The sequence below is a fragment of the Danio rerio genome, chromosome 20 (genome assembly GCF_052040795.2).
Source record: "Danio rerio strain M-AB ecotype USA chromosome 20, GRCz13ab, whole genome shotgun sequence".
NCBI classification, from domain to species: Eukaryota; Metazoa; Chordata; class Actinopteri; order Cypriniformes; family Danionidae; genus Danio; species Danio rerio.
The window spans coordinates 30,479,867-30,500,749 of NC_141040.1; the positions used below are offsets into that span (position 1 = coordinate 30,479,867).

The window sequence follows — 20,883 nt, forward strand, 5'->3', positions numbered from 1 at the left end:
CTGCATGCAGAATGAAAGCAAAGGTTTATCAAAAGCTTCTTCAGCAATGTCAATCAGACTGCAATTTCAATACAGGACAACAAATCCCATTACACATAAAACAGGCAGATCAGAGCAGACAAGAGGCTAGTGAAGACCCTATGAGAAACTAGTGACGTATGTGAGAGACTACTGAAAACGTGAGACTAGTGATGACCTGTGAGAGACTAGTGATAACGTGAGAGACTAGTGAAAACATGTGAGAGACTAGTGAAAACATGTGAGATACTAGTGATGACCTGTGAGAAACTAGTGATAACGTGAGAGACTAGTCAAAACATGTAAGAGACTAGTGATAATGTGAGATTAGCGATGACCTGTGAGAGACTAGTGATGACCTGTGAGAAACTAGTGATAACGTGAGATATTAGTGAAAACATGTAAGAGACTAGTGATAATGTGAGATTAGCGATGACCTGTGAGAGACTAGTGATGACCTGTGAGAGACTAGTGATGACCTGTGAGAGACTAGTGATAATGTAAGATTAGTGATGATCTGTAAAAGAGACTAGTGATAAAATGTAATAGACTAGTGATAAAAGGAGACTAGTGATGATCTGTGAGAGACTAGTGATGTCCAGTGAAAGACTAGTGGTGACTGGTGTGAGACTAGTGATAACATGAGAGACTAGTGAAAACATGTGAGAAACTAGTGATAACGTGAGAGACTAGTGAAAACATGTGAGAGACTAATGATAACGTGAGATTAGCGATGAGCTGTGAGAGACTAGTGATAAAATGTGAGAGACTAATGATGACCTGTGAGAGACTAGTGATAACCTGAGAGACTAGTGATAAGATTAGTGATAACCTGTGATAGACTAGTGATAACGTGAGACTAGTGATGTCTGTGAGAGACTAGTGATGACATGTGAGAAACTATTGATAAAATGTGAGACTAGTGATGTCTGTGAGAGATTAGTGATGGCACGTGAGAGACTAGTGATGTCTGTGAAACACTTGTGATGACCTGAGAGATTAGTGATGACTGTGAAAGACTAGTGATGACATGTGAGATACTAGTAGTGACCCGTGAGAGACTAGTGATGACTCGTGAAAAACTAGTGATGACATGTGAGAGACTAGTGACCACGCGAGACTAGTGATGGCCTGTGAGAGATTAGTGATGACCTGTGATGACATGTGAGAGACTGGTAATGACCCGTGAGAGACTAGTGATGACATGTGAGAGACTATTGATGACCCGTGAAAGACTAGTAATGTCTGTGAAAGACTAGTGATGGACTAGTGAGGACCTGTGAAAGACTAGTGATGACCCGTGAGAGATTAGTGATGTCTGTGAAAGACTAGTGATGAACCGTGAGAGACTAGTGATGTCTGTGAGAGACTAGTGATGACCTGTGAGAGAATAGTGATGACCTTTGAGAGACTAGTGGACCTTTGAAAGACTAGTGATGACCCGTAAGAGACTAGTGATGACCCGTGAGAGACTAGTGATGAACCGTGAGAGGCTAGTGATGTCTGTGAGAGATTAGTAATGACCCGTGAAAGGCTAGTGATGTCTGTGAAAGACTAGTGATTACCTGTGAAAGACTAGTGATGTCTGTGAAAGATTAGTGATTATCTGTAAAAGACTAGTGATGTCTGTGAAAGACTAGTGATGACCTGTGAAAGACTAGTGATGGAATAGTGAGGAACTGTGAAAGACTAGTGATGTCCTGTGAGAGACAGGTGATGACCTGTGAGAGACTAGTAATGACCTGTGACAGACTAGTGATGACCTGTGAGAGACTAGTGATGACCTTTGAGAGACTAGTGATGACCTGTGAGAGACTCGTGATGTCTGTGAGAGACTAATGATGACCTTTGAGAGGCTAGTGATGACCTGTGAAAGACTAGTGATGACCCGTGATAGACTAGTGATGTCTGTGAAAGACTAGTGAAGAACTGTGAGAGGCTAGTGATGGACTAGTGAGGAACTGTAAAAGACTAGTGATGACCTGTGAAAGACTAGTAATGTCTGTGTAAGACTAGTGATGACTTGTGAGAGACTAGTGATGACTTGTGAGAGACTAGTGATGACCTGTGAGAGACTAGTGATGACCTGTGAGAGACTAGTGATGACCTGTGAGAGACTAGTGATGTCTGTGAAAGACTAGTGATGACCCGTGAGAGACTAGTGATGACCCGTGAGAGACTAGTGATGAACCGTGAGAGGCTAGTGATGTCTGTGAGAGATTAGTGATTACCTGTGAAAAACTAGTGATGTCTGTGAAAGACTAGTGATTACCTGTGAAAGACTATTGATGTCTGTGAAAGACTAGTGATGACCTGTGAAAGACTAGTGATGGACTAGTGAGGAACTGTGAAAGACTAGTGATGTCCTGTGAGAGACAAGTGATGACCTGTGAGAGACTAGTGATGACCTGTGAGAGACTAGTGATGACCTGTGAGAGACTAGTGATGACCTTTGAGAGACTAGTGATGACCTTTGAGAGACTAGTGATGACCTGTGAAAGACTAGTGATGACCCGTGATAGACTAGTGATGTCTGTGAAAGACTAGTGAAGAACCGTGAGAGGCTAGTGATGTCTGTAATAGATTAGTGATGACCTGTGAAAGACTAGTGATGTCTATGAAAGACTAGTGATGACCTGTGAAAAACTAGTAATGTCTATGAAAGACTTGTGATGACCTGTGAAAGAGTAGTGATGGACTAGTGAGGAACTGTAAAAGACTAGTGATGACCTGTGAAAGACTAGTAATGTCTGTGAAAGACTAGTGATGACCTGTGAAAGACTAGTGAAGACCTGTGAGAGACTAGTGATGACCTGTGAGAGACTAGTGATGACCTGTGAGAGACTAGTAATGATCTGTGAGAGACTAGTGATGACCCCTGAAAGACTAGTGATGACCTGTGAAAGAGTAGTGATGAACCGTGAGAGGCTATTGATGTCTGTGAAAGACTAGTGATGACCTGTGAAAGACTAGTGATGGACTAGTGAGGAACTGTGAAAGACTAGTGATGACCTGTGAAAGACTAGTGATTACCTGTGAGAGACTAGTGATGACCTTTGAGAGACTAGTGATGTCTGTGAAAGACTAGTGATGACTGTGAAAGACTAGTGATGTACCGTAAGAGGCTAGTGATGTCTGTGAAAGACTAGTGATGACCTGTGAAAGACTAGTGATGGACTATGTGAAAGACTAGTGATGTCCTGTGAGAGACTAGTGATGACCTGTGAAAGACTAGTGATGACCTGTGAAAGACTAGTGATGGACTAGTGAGGACCTGTGAGAGACTAGTGAGGACCTGTGAGAGACTAGTGATGACCTGTGAGAGACTAGTGATGTCCTGTGAGAGACTAGTGATGTCTGTGAAAGACTAGTGATGTCCTGTGAGAGACTAGTGATGACCTGTGAAAGACTAGTGATGACCTTTGAGAGACTAGTAATGTCTGTGAAAGACTAGTGATGACCTGTGAAAGACTAGTGATGGACTAGTGAGGACCTGTGAGAGACTAGTGAGGACCTGTGAGAGACTAGTGATGACCTGTGAGAGACTAGTGATGTCCTGTGAGAGACTAGTGATGACCTTTGAGAGACTAGTAATGTCTGTGAAAGACTAGTGATGTCCTGTGAGAGACTAGTGATGACCTGTGAAAGACTAGTGATGACCTTTGAGAGACTAGTAATGTCTGTGAAAGACTAGTGATGACCTGTGAAAGACTAGTGATGGACTAGTGAGGACCTGTGAGAGACTAGTGAGGACCTGTGAGAGACTAGTGATGACCTGTGAGAGACTAGTGATGTCCTGTGAGAGACTAGTGATGACCTTTGAAAGACTAGTGATGACCTGTGAGAGACTAGTGATGACCTTTGAAAGACTAGTGATGACCTGTGAGAGACTACTGATGTCTATGAAAGACTAGTGTGATGTTGTTTATCTACTACAAAATAGAACTTTTATTTCCCATCTTTTTTTGCAACAATCATTGTTTTATAATCTTTTTGTTGAGAGGATTCTGTCTGAACAAACATCAGTGGACGTCACTCGTGCGTGTCTCTCCATCATTAGTGGGCTAACTGTGGCATCAGTGGTGGGCCAACTGTGCTAACCTAAGCTTAGCCAAATGGCATGAGGGGACCACCTTCAGCCCCCACTACAAACACTGGAATCCCCATGAACTTGAGGGGACATCATGCCCACAATGACATTCAACAGAAGCAGAATGTTTTCTGCTGATATTATAGACAGGGTGTGTATGTGAATGACAGCAGAGACACACAGGATGGTGTTTGTGGTTTTAGAGACAGGATGATGCGGGCAGTCTCAATTTGATGACATCACAAAGGAAAAGGCAGACTGACAGAAGCATTTATTTTTTTCCCTTCATTCTCAATGAAAACAACCTGTTTACCTCATTGGCTGTTTTGAACAATGCTGTGTACCATAAAGAACGACAAACTTGTAAATAAGCTCAAAGTGAGAACTTCACAATCTCTTGGAGACAGTTGAAGAATGGTGTCTTAAAAGCTTCATAACTCTACCTCTGTGATTGCAGCTTACAAGTACAGTACTTGTGTAAACCTGCAAAAGTGCAGTGAGATGATGGATACTGTACACAGCTTTTCCCAACAGTCAGTGTCTTGTTTGTTGATTTCTATTCTTTCTAAATTTAGAGTGCCTAACACCCACTCATTTAAGGGAAGCTGTTTGACAGAGTAGCATCAAAGCCTGCGTGGCACTAGGTGAAAAGGTGGGTGTATTGATGTCAGGCTCTACAGCTTAAGGGAAGTTTTTAATGATTGCACCTTTCCGCTCTGTAGGCAGCGGAAAATGATCCAAAACATGTTTATGTGTTAATGTAAAGCCGTGAGCCTGTAAACAGTGGAAAACTCGAAGAAATTTTGTTTGTGTGAGCTTACACATTTTCTCAGGATGTCCAATGCATTCCAACACAAACATAGTTATTTTTAAAATCAATGCAGATACATATGAGAAATATATTTTTGGTAGTGATTACATGATTTAAAGTTCAGGAAAATAACTGCATTCAGGACATTGCTGCAACACATCTTTTTTTCTGCTTTACCTGATAATTATTTTTTTCAGCCCAAACACAGACAGATACCCACAAATCATCAGCTTATCAGACATTCCACAATCTCAAAAGCACAGATCCAGAATCTACAATTGGTGAAAACAAGCTAGAACAGAGGAGTAAGTGCAACCAAAGGAGTTATATTGGTGCCGTGACCCGGATGGGAGTGATTGTTATAGAGGCCATCTATTAAGACCTGCAGAGTTACGCCTCACTCAAAAACCATAAAATACACAAGACATGTCACTCATATAGTTCTGAATGGGGAAAAGTGTAACTGTCAATATGGCGAATGAAGCCCTGCCTACTGGAACAGGAGCCAATAACCGATCGCTATAGGACCAGACGTGTGCTTTTACAGCAATTTGGTGGCCAGCAAACACTGCAATCTCAGTGAATACTTGCTTCAAAGACGTGAGAAATATATCCACATAGAGCTTGAAATCTGTACTTTTAAATGAACCAAGTGCACTTGAAAACGAAAGTTTTTTTTGGTTTTGTAATCTATATGACAAACGCAAGGTAGAGTTTGTCCTGTCAAACGCACATCACATGACAGCAACTACTCAATAAGCCACAAAATGAGGTTGAGTGTGCATGCGCATTAGGGCAACCTGAAAATATGCAGATCTTGTTTGATTCGGACGTTCAGAAACGTAACTTATGAAACAGTTGTTGTTTAATTTTATTGGTGATTCCAAACATGCAATGTAATCGTACACTTGGCAAACATTTTTGGTAGAATTTGATGTTTTTCCTTTCAGACAGAATGCCTGAGCAAACTGCCCGAGAGTTGTTTCAAAGATGGCCGCCAAGGGAAATGACTAGCTTTTAAGGGAATTTGCTTCACTCCACTGGCCTTTAAGAGGTGCTCTAGCAACTAATTCAAGAGATTGTGGTGTTTGTCTCCCATGCCAAAGACACCAACTCTAATCCCCTTCTGAGTAGACGGGTACAACCGGAGGGCTCAAACTGCTGCCATGATCCTAGTATGATTGAGTGAAACAGAGATCAGCAAGAAAGATTTGTATCAGTAGGCCTCAGAGGCACACTAAGCAACTAATGCTAAAGTGGCCTTGCAAGTGCACCCTTTGTCCATGCAAGAGATGCTGGATGAGCTCTTCAGCGGCTGATTTATTCTGGTCTTTAGAATGCTTGATAGCCACAGCCATATCACCCTGCAGCCCAAGACCGGTTACTCACTGAAGCTAAGCAGGGCTGAGCCTGGTTAGTACCTGGATGGGAGACCACTAGGGAACACTAGGTTGCTGTTGGAAGTGGTGTTAGTGAGGCCAGCAGGGGGCGCTCAACCCATGGTCTGTGTGAGTCCTAATGCCCCAGTAAAAATGAAGGGGACACTATACTGTCAGTGGGCGCCGTCTTACGGATGAGACGTTAAACCGAGGTCCTGACTCTCTGCGGTCATTAAAAATCCCATGGCACTTCTCGTGAAAGAGCAGGGGTGTAACCCCGGTGTCCTGGCCAAAGTCCCTCTATCAGCCCTTACGATCATGGCCTCCCAATCATCCCCTTCCACCGAATTGGCTCGATCACTGTCTCTCCACTCCACCTATAGCTGGTGTGTGGTGAGCGCACTGGCGCCGTTGTCCTGTGGCTGCCGTCGCATCATCCAAGTGGATGCTGCACACTGGTTGTAGTGTGGAGAGACCCCCCTCATGATTGTGAAGCGCTTTGGGTGTATGGCCATACACAATAAATGCGCTATATAAATGCACATTACATTTACATTACATTTACATTACATTGATATTTTGACTGTCTCCCATGAATCTGACTCAAACATGCAATTGCGTAAGATGTTATCATCTAAGTCACTTCATCAGGGGTGTTCAACCCTGTTCCTGGAGATCTACCTTTCTGCAGAGTTAAGCTCCAACCCTGATCAAACACAACTCAACTAATTAATCAGCATCTGAATAGTACTTGATAATCGCAGGCAGGTGTATTTGATATCAGTTGCAACTGAAATTAGCAAGAAAGTAGATCTCCAGGAACAGGGTTGGACACCCCTGCTCTACATGATGGCAGAGCAACAAACAAGAAGCTTCAGGTAAGTGATTTCTATTGAAGAGGTTAAATACCTTTTTTGAAGACTTTGTGCTTTGTAACTTTACAGATTGTTTACTAGCACAAAAAGCCTATATAATAAAATAAAGGTTAAATAAAAAAATCATATTAACTCAGTGTCTAGCCTGTGTTCTAATCAGTTATTTCTTTAACTCCCAAACCACATGCCAGTGCTGTTTGAGTGAAGGCCACCTCCCAGCATTAAACACTTCCTCAAGGTGGCAGGGTGTGTTTCTTTCCATCTGACACCAGACAGGGTGTGTGCATGCATCAGTGGTCATAATAGACTTCAAGACAAACGACTCTTTTGAAAAAAGAAGACAAGAGTCATTTCTGAACTCAACCGTATCATCCACAAAATGCAAAACTCTGCAAATTTCTATCCCTTTGACACGAACACAAAAACAGAATCCTGGCACATTTCTTGCACATTAATGTACATTAAAAACCCACTCAGTGTAAGCATACATGAATTTATTTTAGTTTAAACCAAAACTGTGATCATTAAGGTGAATGAAGAGGCAGTACAACTGGTCAACTGGTTAATTATTCTGAAAGGAAAAAGCTATTTTAGTGGCACTAAATTGGCTTTTAATGGTTTTTAAAATTGAAATGGTTTCTTAGTGTTACAATGCAAAAGAGTAATTGAAATGTTGGCGCTTTGTGAAGGTTTATCGCTTTACAGGCTGAAATGAGGCAGGCTTGAAGCAATTTAGCTGCAGCTTCATACTGCTCTTAAACTTATTCAGTAGCTCCTCCAAGAGTCTGAGAAAAGAGAAAGAGATACATGTAGAAAAGAGATATTAAAAAATACTCTGGTAAACACAAAATACTTAATTCTAAGTAATATTCCAGGATAAAACCACACTTGATTTGTGTAGACGTATGATCTGATTCTACTGATGCACAACTGGCTGGTTTAAAATCAAGCGTAATTTGTAATCTTCAGTTTTGGCTAAATGTAAAGATGTGTTGGCCCAGTCAACCTGACAGTTATCATTTTAACTTGCCCTTGCATTTTCACTACCCCTCCACAAATGTTATTATTTAAAAAATAAACATAACCACTTGAAATTTTGAGGTCATGAGGATTGAGTTCAGAAAGAACACATTAAATTGATAGTAATAATGGTTATAATGTTTAAAAAAAACATTAAATGCTGTACTTGTAAACTCTCTTATTGATCAAAAGATACAGTAACATTTAATCAGAGAATTTCCAGAAAAAATAAGCAGCAAAACCATTTTCAACTTTTGATTTCTAGAGCACCAATCTGCATAATAAAGTCATTCCTAAATTATCACAATTAAATGGTTTTAATAATCATCATCCCCATTTCTAATAATCTCTAATAGCAGTTAGTATTAAATGTTAAATAGTTTTGTGTTATCAGTGTCAAGGTTTCAGTCATGTTTGTAACTATACTGAAGTGTAACTTACTTTTTGTCAGCTCCACTCTGTAGCTGTGGAAGCGCTTCCAATGCCTGCTTAAAACTAGTGCTGAGACACAAATGAAAAGATCATGAGCATTAACATACTAACAGTTTTCAACTTTTCTGTTTAAATTTCTCATTGCAGTCGCATGTCTTACCAGCTCTCTGATGAGAGATAGGGCTCTATAGCATCTCGCAAAGCACAGATCTCCAGACGCGCCTCGAGAGAGTAATATAAAAAGGGTAATGTCAATTTCAGTATTTTCAGATCAAATGCTTATTGTGTATGTGAAGGATGCTACCATACCTGCAAGGCACCATTTTTACTAAAAGAAGACACACACTGCATGAGGCGACTCATTTCTTCTGCTACAGCCTCGATGATCTTTGAAAGAACACGAGAAACCAGCTCCTTGGAAACTGTGAAAACCTGGGCAAAAACAGAAGAATACAGAAAATCTATGTTGACCTATGCTACAAATAAATGAAGAATTAGTTACATAATAGAGTATTTTAAAATTAAAAATGTATTTTAATTTGTACTTCTGCAGCTTAGTGAGCAAAACTTTACTTTTTAAAAAAAAAATGTTGAACTGTGGTGTACATTTACAGTTGATTTATATGCTTTTTTTATGCCAAGTCTGATGAAATAATTTTTCAGAAAGCATAGTTTGCATATCCTTTAAATGCTGTCAATAGCTCTCTAGATTTTTGAATAGAACATGTGCCTTTTTTCTGGAGTAAGGTCTAAAAAGTCATCTTTTACAGAAGGGTTTGTTCTCTTACCTCAGCATGAACAGAGATGATGCTGACCAAAGCCTCCTTCAAATAACTTCTCACGCCTGAGTCAGAAAGAGAGAAAAAAAAAAGAGAAAAGGTTGATCAATGAGTTTATTCATTTAGGACATACAGAGAAGCTTCGTGTTTGTGCATGTTTCATGTATATTAATTACTTAATTTCAATATTAATAAACTGATCTGGAGAAATGAAGACACTGGCTGATGAGTTCTAGGCTTAGTGGAAGTTTACCGTTCACCACTTACATAAAAAAGTCAATCCATCCATCCATCCACTTCATTATGTACACCTGTCCAACTGCTTGTTAAAACAAATTTCTTTAAACATGTCATGGTTGTTGGTGCTAGATGGGCTGGTCTAAGTATTTCAGAAACTGCAGATCTACTAGGATTTTCACGCACAACCATCTCTAGGGTTTACAGAGAATTGTCAGAAAAAGGGAAAAATATCCAGTGTGCAGCAGTTCTGTTGCCTCAAATGCCTTGTTGATGCCAGAGGTCAGAGGAGAATGGCCAGACTGGTTTGAGCTGATAGAAAGGCAACAGTAACTTAAATAACCTCTCGTCACTACCGAGGTATGCAGAAGAGCATCTCTAAATGCACAACGCGTCCAACCTTGAGGCAGATGGGCTACAGCAGCAGAAGACCACACTAGGTGCCCCTCCTGTCAGTTAAGAACAGGAAACTTACATTTGCACAGGCTCACCAAAATTGGACAATAGAAGATTGGAAAAACGTTGCCTAACGAGTCTTGATTTCTGCTGCAGCATTAGATGGTAGGGTCATAATTTGGCATCAACAACATGAAAGCATGGATCCGTCCTGCCTTGTATCAACGGTTCAGGCTGGTGGTGTAATGGTGTAAGGATACTTTCTTTCGAGCCGGAGCTGAACTCCTGTCGGACAACATCTCCAGACTACTTCGCACCATCTGACTAGCAGGTAAAAATTCACAAAATTCACACTATAGCCACCTAGACTCTTGTTCACCCCACTTAAACATCAGTAACGCATATCTGGCGAATCCTATAGAGACTGTGTCTGTTCCTCGTATTATTAGATTAAGAAATAAACGTACTGTGTGCTCCAGGAAAAATCTAGTAAGAATCAAACCAGAAAAACCAGTAGAAAGTGAAAATACAAATTTCGTAAAACTTGGTCTCCTAAACATCAGGTCACTTGCACCTAAAGCACTTATCATTAATGAAATAATAACAGAAAACAATCTTAATGCACTCTGTCTCACTGAAACCTGGCTGAAACAAAATGACTATATTAGCTTAAATGAAGCAACTCCTCCAGGATTCTTATATAAACATGAGGCTCGTCAAACTGGTCGTGGTGGTGGAGTTGCATCAATCTTTAGTGATTTCCTTAATATTAAACAGAGAAACGGACTTATGTTTAGCTCCTTTGAAGTATTATCGCTTAATGTTCAGCTTCCAGATACTATACAAAAACCTATGTTATCTCTCGCTTTAATCACCATATATAGACCCCCAGGACCCTATGTCAAATTTCTAAAAGAATTTTCTGATTTTATTTCTGACTTACTAGTCAAAACTGATAAAATGCTAATTGTAGGTGACTTTAACATCCACATAGATGACGCTAATGATACATTAGGGCTCGCGTTTATGGATTTAATACACTCACTTGGGATAAAGCAAAACGTTGTGGGTCCAACCCATCGCTTAAAGCATACATTAGATCTAATTCTGTCTTATGGAATCGAGGTTATTGACGTAGACATTATACCACAAAGTGATGATATTACAGATCACTACCTCTTACTATATAAGCTATGTTTACCTGAAATCAGCAAACCCGCTCCAATACTCCGCCCTAGTAGAACTATTGTTCCGTCAACTAAAGATGAATTTATCAATAACTTACCTGATCTCTCTCTATTTCGTAATGCACCCGCAAACTCAAATGATCTTGATGTAGTAACCAGCAGTATGGATGCCATCTTTACTAGCACACTAAATACTGTGGCACCCATAAAATTAAAAAAGGCTAGAGAGATTAAAACTATACCATGGTATAATAGTCATACTCGTGCGCTCAAAACAGCAACCCGCGCCCTGGAACGTAAATGGAAAAAAACTAATTTAGAGGTCTTTAGAATTGCGTACAAAGACAGTATGTCCAGCTATAGGAGGGCTCTAAAATCTGCCAGGACCGAGCACCTGCGCAAACTGATAGAAAATAATCATAACAATCCTAGATTTTTATTTAACACCATCTCTAAATTAGCAAATAATCGGTCATCCTTGGAACAAACTACTCCACCGCAAATTAGTAGTGATGACTTCATGAATTTTTTCAGTAATAAAATAGAAGGCTTTAGACAGAAAATAGGAGATGCCAAACTTTCTGCACCGGCTTATACTCCAAATCCTGTAAATATTTCATTAAATCATAATAATAACCTACACTGCTTCAAAATCATAGAACATGAAGAGTTAGTGAAAATTATAAATAGCTCTAAACCAGCTACGTGTATGCTGGACTCAATTCCAACAAAATTACTGAAAGAGCTGCTACCTGCTATAGGAGAACCTCTTCTTAACATTATCAACTCTTCTTTATCTATAGGCCATGTTCCAAACTCTTACAAGCTAGCTGTTATTAAGCCTATTATTAAGAAACCGCAACTAGACACCAACAACTTAGCTAACTATAGGCCTATTTCAAATCTTCCATTTATGTCTAAAATACTAGAAAAAGTTGTTTCCACTCAATTATGCTCTTTTCTGCAGACGAACAATATTTTTGAAGTGTTTCAGTCAGGTTTCAGGGCTCACCACAGTACAGAAACCGCCTTAGTGAAAATAACCAACGATTTACTCTTAGCTGCTGACCGAGGGTGCGTCTCGCTATTAGTTTTACTCGATCTTAGTGCGGCATTTGATACCATTGACCACAATATCCTCATAAATCGCTTAAAGTCTACAGGTGTCCAGGGACAGGCTCTACAATGGTTTAAGTCATACTTAACTGACCGCTACCAGTTTGTAAATCTTAATGGACAGCCTTCACAAATCTGCCCAGTAAAGTATGGGGTGCCTCAAGGATCAGTTTTAGGCCCTTTACTGTTTACAATTTACATGCTACCTATGGGAGACATTATTAGAAGACATGGGATCAGCTTTCACTGCTATGCAGATGATACTCAATTATATATTTCCACTAAACCTGACGAGACGTCTGAACTTTCTAAACTAACTGAGTGTATCAAAGACATTAAAGACTGGATGACAAACAATTTTCTTCTCTTAAACTCAGACAAAACAGAATTATTACTTATTGGGCCTAAATCTTGCACACAGCAGATCTCGCAACTCAATTTACAATTAGAGGGATACAAAGTTAGCTTTAGCTCTACTATAAAAGATCTGGGTGTCATATTAGACAGCAATCTAACTTTTAAAAACCATATATCCCATGTCACAAAAACTGCCTTCTTTCATCTGAGAAATATTGCTAAATTACGAAATATGCTATCCATCTCAGATGCAGAAAAGCTAGTCCATGCTTTTATGACTTCGAGACTGGATTACTGTAATGCTCTATTTGCTGGCTGCCCAGCATCCTCTATTAACAAACTTCAATTAGTGCAAAATGCAGCAGCCAGAGTTCTGACCAGGTCTAGAAAATATGATCATATAACCCCAATTTTATCCTCCTTACACTGGCTGCCTGTTAAATTTCGTATTGAATTTAAAATATTACTTCTCACCTATAAAGCTCTAAATAATCTAGCTCCTGTTTATCTAACCAACCTTCTGTCTCGCTACGAACCAACTCGCTCCTTAAGATCTCAAAATTCAGGGCTTCTGGTAGTACCTAGAATAGCAAAATCAAGTAAAGGAGGTCGAGCCTTCTCTTTCATGGCTCCTACACTCTGGAATAGCCTTCCTGGTAATGTCCGAGGCTCAGACACACTCTCCCAGTTCAAAACTAGATTAAAGACCTATCTGTTTAGTAAAGCATACACTCAGTGCATCACCTAGCAGGTTCCACACTGCCTTCTACATCTTGCTTATATACACTATGAACAGCAGCTACGCTAATTATTCTCTTTATTCTCTATTTTCACCTGGGGATACTCATCCCGAGGTCCTCAGATTAGGCGGAGTCACTGATTGGATCCAAGACCAGCGACGTGATGATCCCAAGGATTCCATATCCGGGACCAGGCCATATCCTGAGCTGCTGCTGCGCTGATGGTCGTGGGGAGTGGAGAACATGAGTCTGATTCCAGCGACGCTCCAGGGACAGACGAGTCTTCATTGAGGCCATCTTCCAGCATAAACCACGGCGAATGAAGTTCTGCACAAGACTTTTGGCCAGCGGAGAAATTAAAATGGTCGTGCCCAACTGAGTCTGGTTCTCTCAAGGTTTTTTTTCTTCACTCCCATCAGGTGAAGTTTTTTTTTTCCCTCTCCGCTGTCGCCACTGCCTCGCATGGTTCAGGATTGGTAGAGCTACGCATCGTTGAATTTGCTCTTCAGTGTTTGAACTCTCAGTAATGATTAAATCACACTGAACAGAGCTAAACTGAACTGAACTGAACTTAAACACTAAAACCTGAACCACACTGTTCCAATTACTATGACCATTTATGTGAAGCTGCTTTGACACAATCTACATTGTAAAAGCGCTATACAAATAAAGCTAAAGCTGAATTCTTGGGACACTTTGGACCCATTAGTACCAATTGAGCATTGTGTCACTGCCACAGCCTACCTGAGTATTGTTGCTGACCATGTCCGTCCCTTTATGACCACAGTTTACTCATCTTCTGATGGCTACTTCCAGCAGAATAATACGAAATGTCATAAAGCACGAATCATTTTACACTGGTTTCTTGTACATGACAAAACGTTCACTATACTCAAATGGCCTTCACAGTCACCAGATCTCAATCCAATAGAGCACCTTTGGGATGTGATGGAATTGGAGATTCATATCATAGATGTGCAGAAGGCAAAACTGCAGCAACTGCGTGGTGCTATCATGTCAAAATGGACCAAAATCTCTGAGGAATATATCAAGTACATTATTGAATCTATGCCACGAAGGATTAAGGCAGTTCTGAAGGCAAAAGGGGCTCCAACATGGTACTAGTAAGGTATACTTAATAAAGTGGCCAGTGGGTCTGTCTGTCAGTCTGTCTATAATATTATTTTATTGCATACTTGCCAATTTTTTTATCATTTAACATTTTTAAAACAAGTGCGATGCTCAATATTTTTGTGGTAATACATCATTGTTCAGGGTATAACCTTGAAAAGAACTAAAATCATCTCAAATAGACATCATTTGTAGAATTATAAACATATTTACCATCTCTTGTTAAATACATCCATATTAAAAAACTCTGATGAACAGCGGTGACATTAGTTCATGCCAGTGCATTATATTTTTATATTTCGGAGATAAATATGTTTTTCAAACGGATCAGTGATCAGAACTAAACATGAGCAGTGGTGAAAGAAAAATGGTTGATTTTGCACAGATCACCAAGTTCTTCATATAACAACTCAGAAGCAGGAAACGCTCTTGCAATACCCAAATGATTTAGCAGCCAATAGAATTCAAGTCTGCACCACAAAAACTAAATATACACACAGGCACACAACCACGACTGAAACTCTGACACAAAAGCAATGACAACACACTGAAACTGCAGAATCAAGAACAGCTAACGTGTGGATGTTTCTCTATTAGTACCATCTTCAAGGTGGAGCACTTTTAACATTCAAATAGCAAATGTAAACTTCTAGAAACATCCACAGAGTGCTGTCAGCATCCAGAAAACACGATACCTGTAGGAAGCAGGCAGTCTTTCCAGTCAAAATAACCTGCGTAGATCCCGGTTTCCAGAGAGCCGACGATAGGATCAGACTTCTTCTCGATGTACATCTCAAACAGATCATAATCCAGCTGTCTCAGCGCATCTATGCTGACCTGAAGAACATGTTCAGATTAATCGCAAACCATTGCCCCTTTTCACAGATCATATAAAAAACTATTCTGTAATTGTGATCTGTATTTCAGCTTGTCTTGATTAAGAATCATAATTTTGACCTTCTGTTTAATTGTTCTGAAAATATCTTCTTTCTTTGAGATTTTAAAAAGCATAAGCACAAGTTTTATTTACCTTTTCCTACTGAATTTTTACTACTGAGTTTACTTTCCAACTGAATGAATGATGGTCACTAGAGTTTAGCAGTCTTCACTGCAGTCCTCTGCTCAAATTACAGTGATATACAGTCAGTATTTGTAACTTCACAAAGCCGTTGGTGCTTTTTGCAGATAGTTCATTTGTAATTAATGCCATATATCCAAACATTAATCTTGACTATCCTCTAAATAAATTCGCTTATGCATCTATTTTTGTGCTACAATTATAAGTAAACGTGAATATAATTTGGAATTATTGGCATTACTATTAGAAACTGTATCAGCTTTTGCAGGAGGCTACTTTATATACTTTATAATTATACCAGTTTTCATAATGTAGACCAGGGGGTGTCAAACCTGCCCTGCAGAGTTTAGTTCCAACCCTGCTCCAACACACTCACCTGTAGGTTTCAAACAAGCCTGAAGGATTTAATTAGTATGATCAGGTGTGTTTAATTAGGGCTGGAACTAAACTGTGCAGAGCTGCTGCCCTCCAGGAACTGAGCTTGACACCTGTGTAGTAGACAAAGTATAATGTATGATCAATATAATAAATCTGGAAAACAGACGAGGTAAAATAAACCCTCCAAAGATTTAATGTTCTCTTAATTAATAAAAGCACAAAAATTATTATGCAGCCCTACATACTGTACAAGACTCTTTCCTGTAAATGACACTTGAAAAACTATCATCACTAACATCACAAACAATCATCCCCCTTCGCACTCTTCTTGCAGAATGAGTAGAGACCACTCATGCATGTCCATTATTTAGACATGTGCTAAGATTTAGGGACGTTTTCAAAAAACCAGAATGGAAAGCACCATTTCAATAGGGGACAAACCTCTGGGATCTCATTAAAAGACCAGATATCAACATCTCAATCTTCTTTTCCAAATTATTCAGAAACATTGAAAAGGTCCTGCCCATGCAAAAATAATATGCTGTGCCTGGCTGCCAGAATGCTTCTATTTAATGGTATCAGTGTTTTTATTTTGTAGTGTGCAGCTTTGCAGTTACTAGGGTATGCTAAGTGCTTGCTGCATTTATGTCCACTATGCATAAATATTCTGATCCCTATATGGCACAGATTCCTCACTCAGTGTAAGTTCAGCTTGACTTGTACTTGCCCTTGTTGACTGAGGATACGACACTTAAATGCAAAGACTCAAGGTTTGACATGAGAATTTAAAGAAAAGACTTACTTCTGACTTGCATAAAAACTTAAGAAAAAAAAACAAAGAATTTTTTGTAAGCACATACGTTTTTGCATTGTTTTTCAAAAGACCTTATGGTTTGGCTCAGTCCACTCTCATTAACATTAAAAGCACACGCAGGATATTTGTTTGAATTGATATGTGTTTTGTGGTCTGAAAACAAATAAAAAGGCAGGCACACAGCATTGAAACAACCTCAGAGTGAGGAAATAATGACGGATGTTTTATTATTTGTGTGAACTAACCATCTAAACTGCACGATTCTAACATACTTATAGCACAAAACTATGCACATTTAACAATAATCTATAAGCTGCTGGTTTTTAATAGACAATCAATCTGTAGAATACATCTGTAGCATTCTGCACTACCATTGGTAGTTGCTGCATCACTTTAATTTGAATAAAGTTAAGCTGAGTCTCAGAGTGAATCACCATTTAGAGTAAGAGGTGTATGCAAATACTTTAATGCAATGAGACAACTTCTGATAAATGATCAATAAAAAATGTATTTCTCATTTGTATTTACAGAATATTTCATTAATGAACACAAAAGAAGATATTGTGAAGAATGTTGGTAAGCTGACAGTTGAGAGTGCCTGTTGACTTCGATAAGTAAATTCAGAGTAAGCGTAATTTTGGCGTGAACTATCACTTTATTATAAGCAGGTCAGTTTGGGATCAAGCGCTAAAGCTCTTCTATGAGTAATCAAGCTCTTCTATGTGCCACAGCAAGTCTTCTCATCATTACATTCTCTATGATCTTCATCAAAACCATCTGCATTTACTGGAAAGGTAACCATAACCTTTTGCGAGGGCTTCACCCTCTTGGCTGCCGACTGAGTGAGTAGTAATGCCACCACGAAAAACCCTTGAGCTTCTCCTCAGACTGTGAGTCATTCTCACTTCAGTAAAAGACAACATCAGCGACAGAACTTAGAAACACATCTGTTAAGGTGCTTAAAACTGTGGACTGAAGTAAAAAAGGGAACAGGAAAGTGTATTTGTACCCTAATGATCTTGTCTGCCATGGTGAAGCCATTCTTCTCCAGGTGCTCTGCTAGATTGAGGAATGTGTGTCTCTCCAGATACTGACAGTTACTGAGAATGATGAGAAGACGCTGTTCCTGCAGAAAATAAAACCCAAACACATAAGAAACCAATTCATATTTAACAGTAAGGTAATAATAAGGGGGAGGAAGAACGAGACTACCTGAAAACTACCAGCTTCTAATCATAGGATCTGAGTCAAATGTATTTTTTGTTACAGAAGAGTAAACAATAGTAATCAACAAAAGAAATCTATGGTTGGTGGAATAGCGCTGATCTTTGATCGCAGTTAATGAAAACATTTGTTATTCTGCCCTACTTTTATTTTTGGAAGAAGAAAAAAAATCTAAATGACAATATTTTTATGTTAATTTGGAAGGAAGGTTATTAAACATTAAATGCATAAAACAACTATTAGCATTTGACTCAAACCCATATTTAATAAATACAGAGAAATTGAGAATTTTCAAGTGGTACTTTATTTATTTATTTCCCCCCCCATTGTTTTATAATGAATAATATACTATATAGTAGTCAACATTTGAACTGGATCAAACAAAATGATCAAAATAGTTCTCAAATAAGAATGATTGTTGTTTAAAAGTTTAATACAATTTTCATAAACGTTTTTCTTTCCACTTCAAATGTTGTTTGAAACTGTTTGAACCTGTAATTTTTTATAATATTTTTTTGCTTTTTTTAATTAAGCGTATAGACCAGGTGTAGGCAAACCTGATCCTGGAGGGCCGGTGTCCTGCATAGTTTAGCTCCAACCCTATTCAAACAGACCTCCCTATAGAGTTCAAGTGATTTTGAAGACACTGATTAGTTTATTCAGGTGTGTTTGACTAGCGTTGGAACAAAACTCTGCAGGGACACCGGCCCTCGAGGATCAAGTTTGCACAACCCTGGTATAGACCCTTTTCACATATACGGGTTTCTCAGTAACGGAAAATGACATAGTTGGTTAAAGCTGGGTCTTAGAGCCCAGTAAATGGGAAAGTACAACAAATAATATTTTTACAACTCTATTTGCTGAAATAATGAAAGAAAAACTCCACGATGGTGTGATCAAGACTTTTAAAGAAATGAAAAAAATTGTGTGAGACTAATAATGGCAGCCAGAGGAGAGAATAATCAAAATTCAAATAATCAAATTTACCCTCATCCCCATAGACGCTGCATTAAAAAAGTCTCGCATAAGCGCCAATTAGTTTTTTGTAATTTGACGCAAAGATGATAATACATTTATAATTTCATATAATTGTTCACACTTAAAAAACAAAATCTAAATGTTAAAAACTTTCAATGATTTAAGATTATGATGAGCATTAAACTCATCATAACAGTCTTGTGAAAATGGTCCATTAAGCATTAAAACCTTTTCATTTTGATGATGATGATGATAATAATAAATGCTTTTGGAGGGCTAAATCAGCATATTAGAATGATTTTGAAAGTAATGGTGCTGAAAATTCTGCTTTGAATAAATTAAAGTCAAACAGGAAACCATTTGTAACAATATTTAAAAAAAGAAAAGAAAAAGAAAACATCTTCACTGTATTTGATCAAATAAATGCAAATTTAAAAAATACAAGACACTCCATGAAAAAAAAAATTTAAAAGTATAAAATGAAAAATAGAGTATACAGAAATGTACGTGTAGCAATGATATTATAGGCAAGATGGGTATTTTTGTGCTTTTACTCAAAAACCGGTGAACCATAAAACAATGTGCGAAGAAGAGAGAGAGAGAGAGAAAGAGAGAGAGAGAGAGAGAGAGAGAGAGAGAGAGAGAAAGAGAGGGAGAGAGAGAGAGAGAGAGAGAGAGAGAAAGGGAGAGAGTAAAATAGAGAAAGAGTGAGAGATAGAGGGGAAACCTGCAGCTCTTCCACTGCATACGAGGGGAAACCCCATCCGAGTACAGCTACATTGAGCTCTGCGAGAAGAAATCTGCTGTTTTTCACAACAATCTCCTGCTCGAATATTTGCTGTGTTGCAGATGGAAAGTGTGACAAAGGCTTTCATAACGGAACACAGGATGTTTTTTCAGGAAAAGTGTTCTTCAGAACCAATAAAAAAACAAAAACACAGCATGCCCAGAAAGCTTTTGGAAAAAAGTGAGAATTTCTTTGCAGTACCATAACAAAATCATTTCTTTGCACAATATGACATAAACACCAAGTGGAATTTAGTTGACATAAATACAGTATAAGCTACTAATGGCATTTCTTTTAAATTTAACATATAAATAATGTCAAATTGAGCTTTTGTTTGGTATAAAATAACAAAAAAGGTGTCATGTTTTAATTTGATACCAATGTTTAAACGGTAAATAAACCAACATTTGGCAGAATAAACCTGATTTTCAAATCACAACAAATAAAATATCTTTTTATTCTGAACAAACAACATAGAAATATACACTAGATTTCGCATATGAGCCCTGGGCATGTGTCTATATCGCCGCCACATTTGTACAGTGCTCCTTGGACAAAAGTCATTCAACTGCACTAGTCAGGACTAAAGCCAATCTAAAGATGCTAGAATTTTGAGCTGTGTACAGGTATAGTAACGAGCAAACAAAGAAAACAAAGACATAACATTTCATAATTAAAGATTTTTTTCATTATTGTATGATACGTTATATGTATATGTGTATATATACAGTATATATGATTTAGATCAGAAAGGTGGATATGCACATTCAGGGATATCGATGGTTCACATGAGTCATTCATAACGAAGATTCATCCACAAACTAATCGCTCACTCCGTTAGAATTAGAAATGAAAGCAGGTGTGTTTCAGGACACAGGGACTCTAATTTAACAGGGAGTGAGAATACATTTCCATATACACAAACACATGTAAATAAAGTCATTTAAAAAGTCCCGACCATAGATACATGTATAAATGTGTATATATCATTAGGTCCAGATGGCCAGTCCTCCACTGCACCTTAGTCCCACGTTTATTTTAAAGGAGCACTACCCT

General features: G+C 38.6%; 1 protein-coding gene across 3 annotated transcripts in view; it reads right to left on the reverse strand.

Annotated features, from left to right (window-relative positions):
- Window positions 1-7,652: 7,652 nt before the first annotated feature.
- The window catches only part of exoc2 (exocyst complex component 2), a 48,759-nt gene continuing 35,528 nt past the window's right edge, over window positions 7,653-20,883 (reverse strand). For 2 of the 3 annotated variants that reach the window (XM_087296176.1, XM_087296177.1), the window contains exons 22-28: window positions 17,848-17,964; window positions 15,264-15,405; window positions 9,414-9,469; window positions 8,935-9,057; window positions 8,786-8,847; window positions 8,635-8,694; window positions 7,653-7,958 (exon numbers count right to left, since the gene is read on the reverse strand). In XM_087296176.1, the coding sequence (XP_087152302.1) occupies window positions 7,865-7,958; window positions 8,635-8,694; window positions 8,786-8,847; window positions 8,935-9,057; window positions 9,414-9,469; window positions 15,264-15,405; window positions 17,848-17,964 (654 nt within the window). In that variant the 3' untranslated portion in view covers window positions 7,653-7,864. 3 annotated transcript variants of the gene reach the window in all.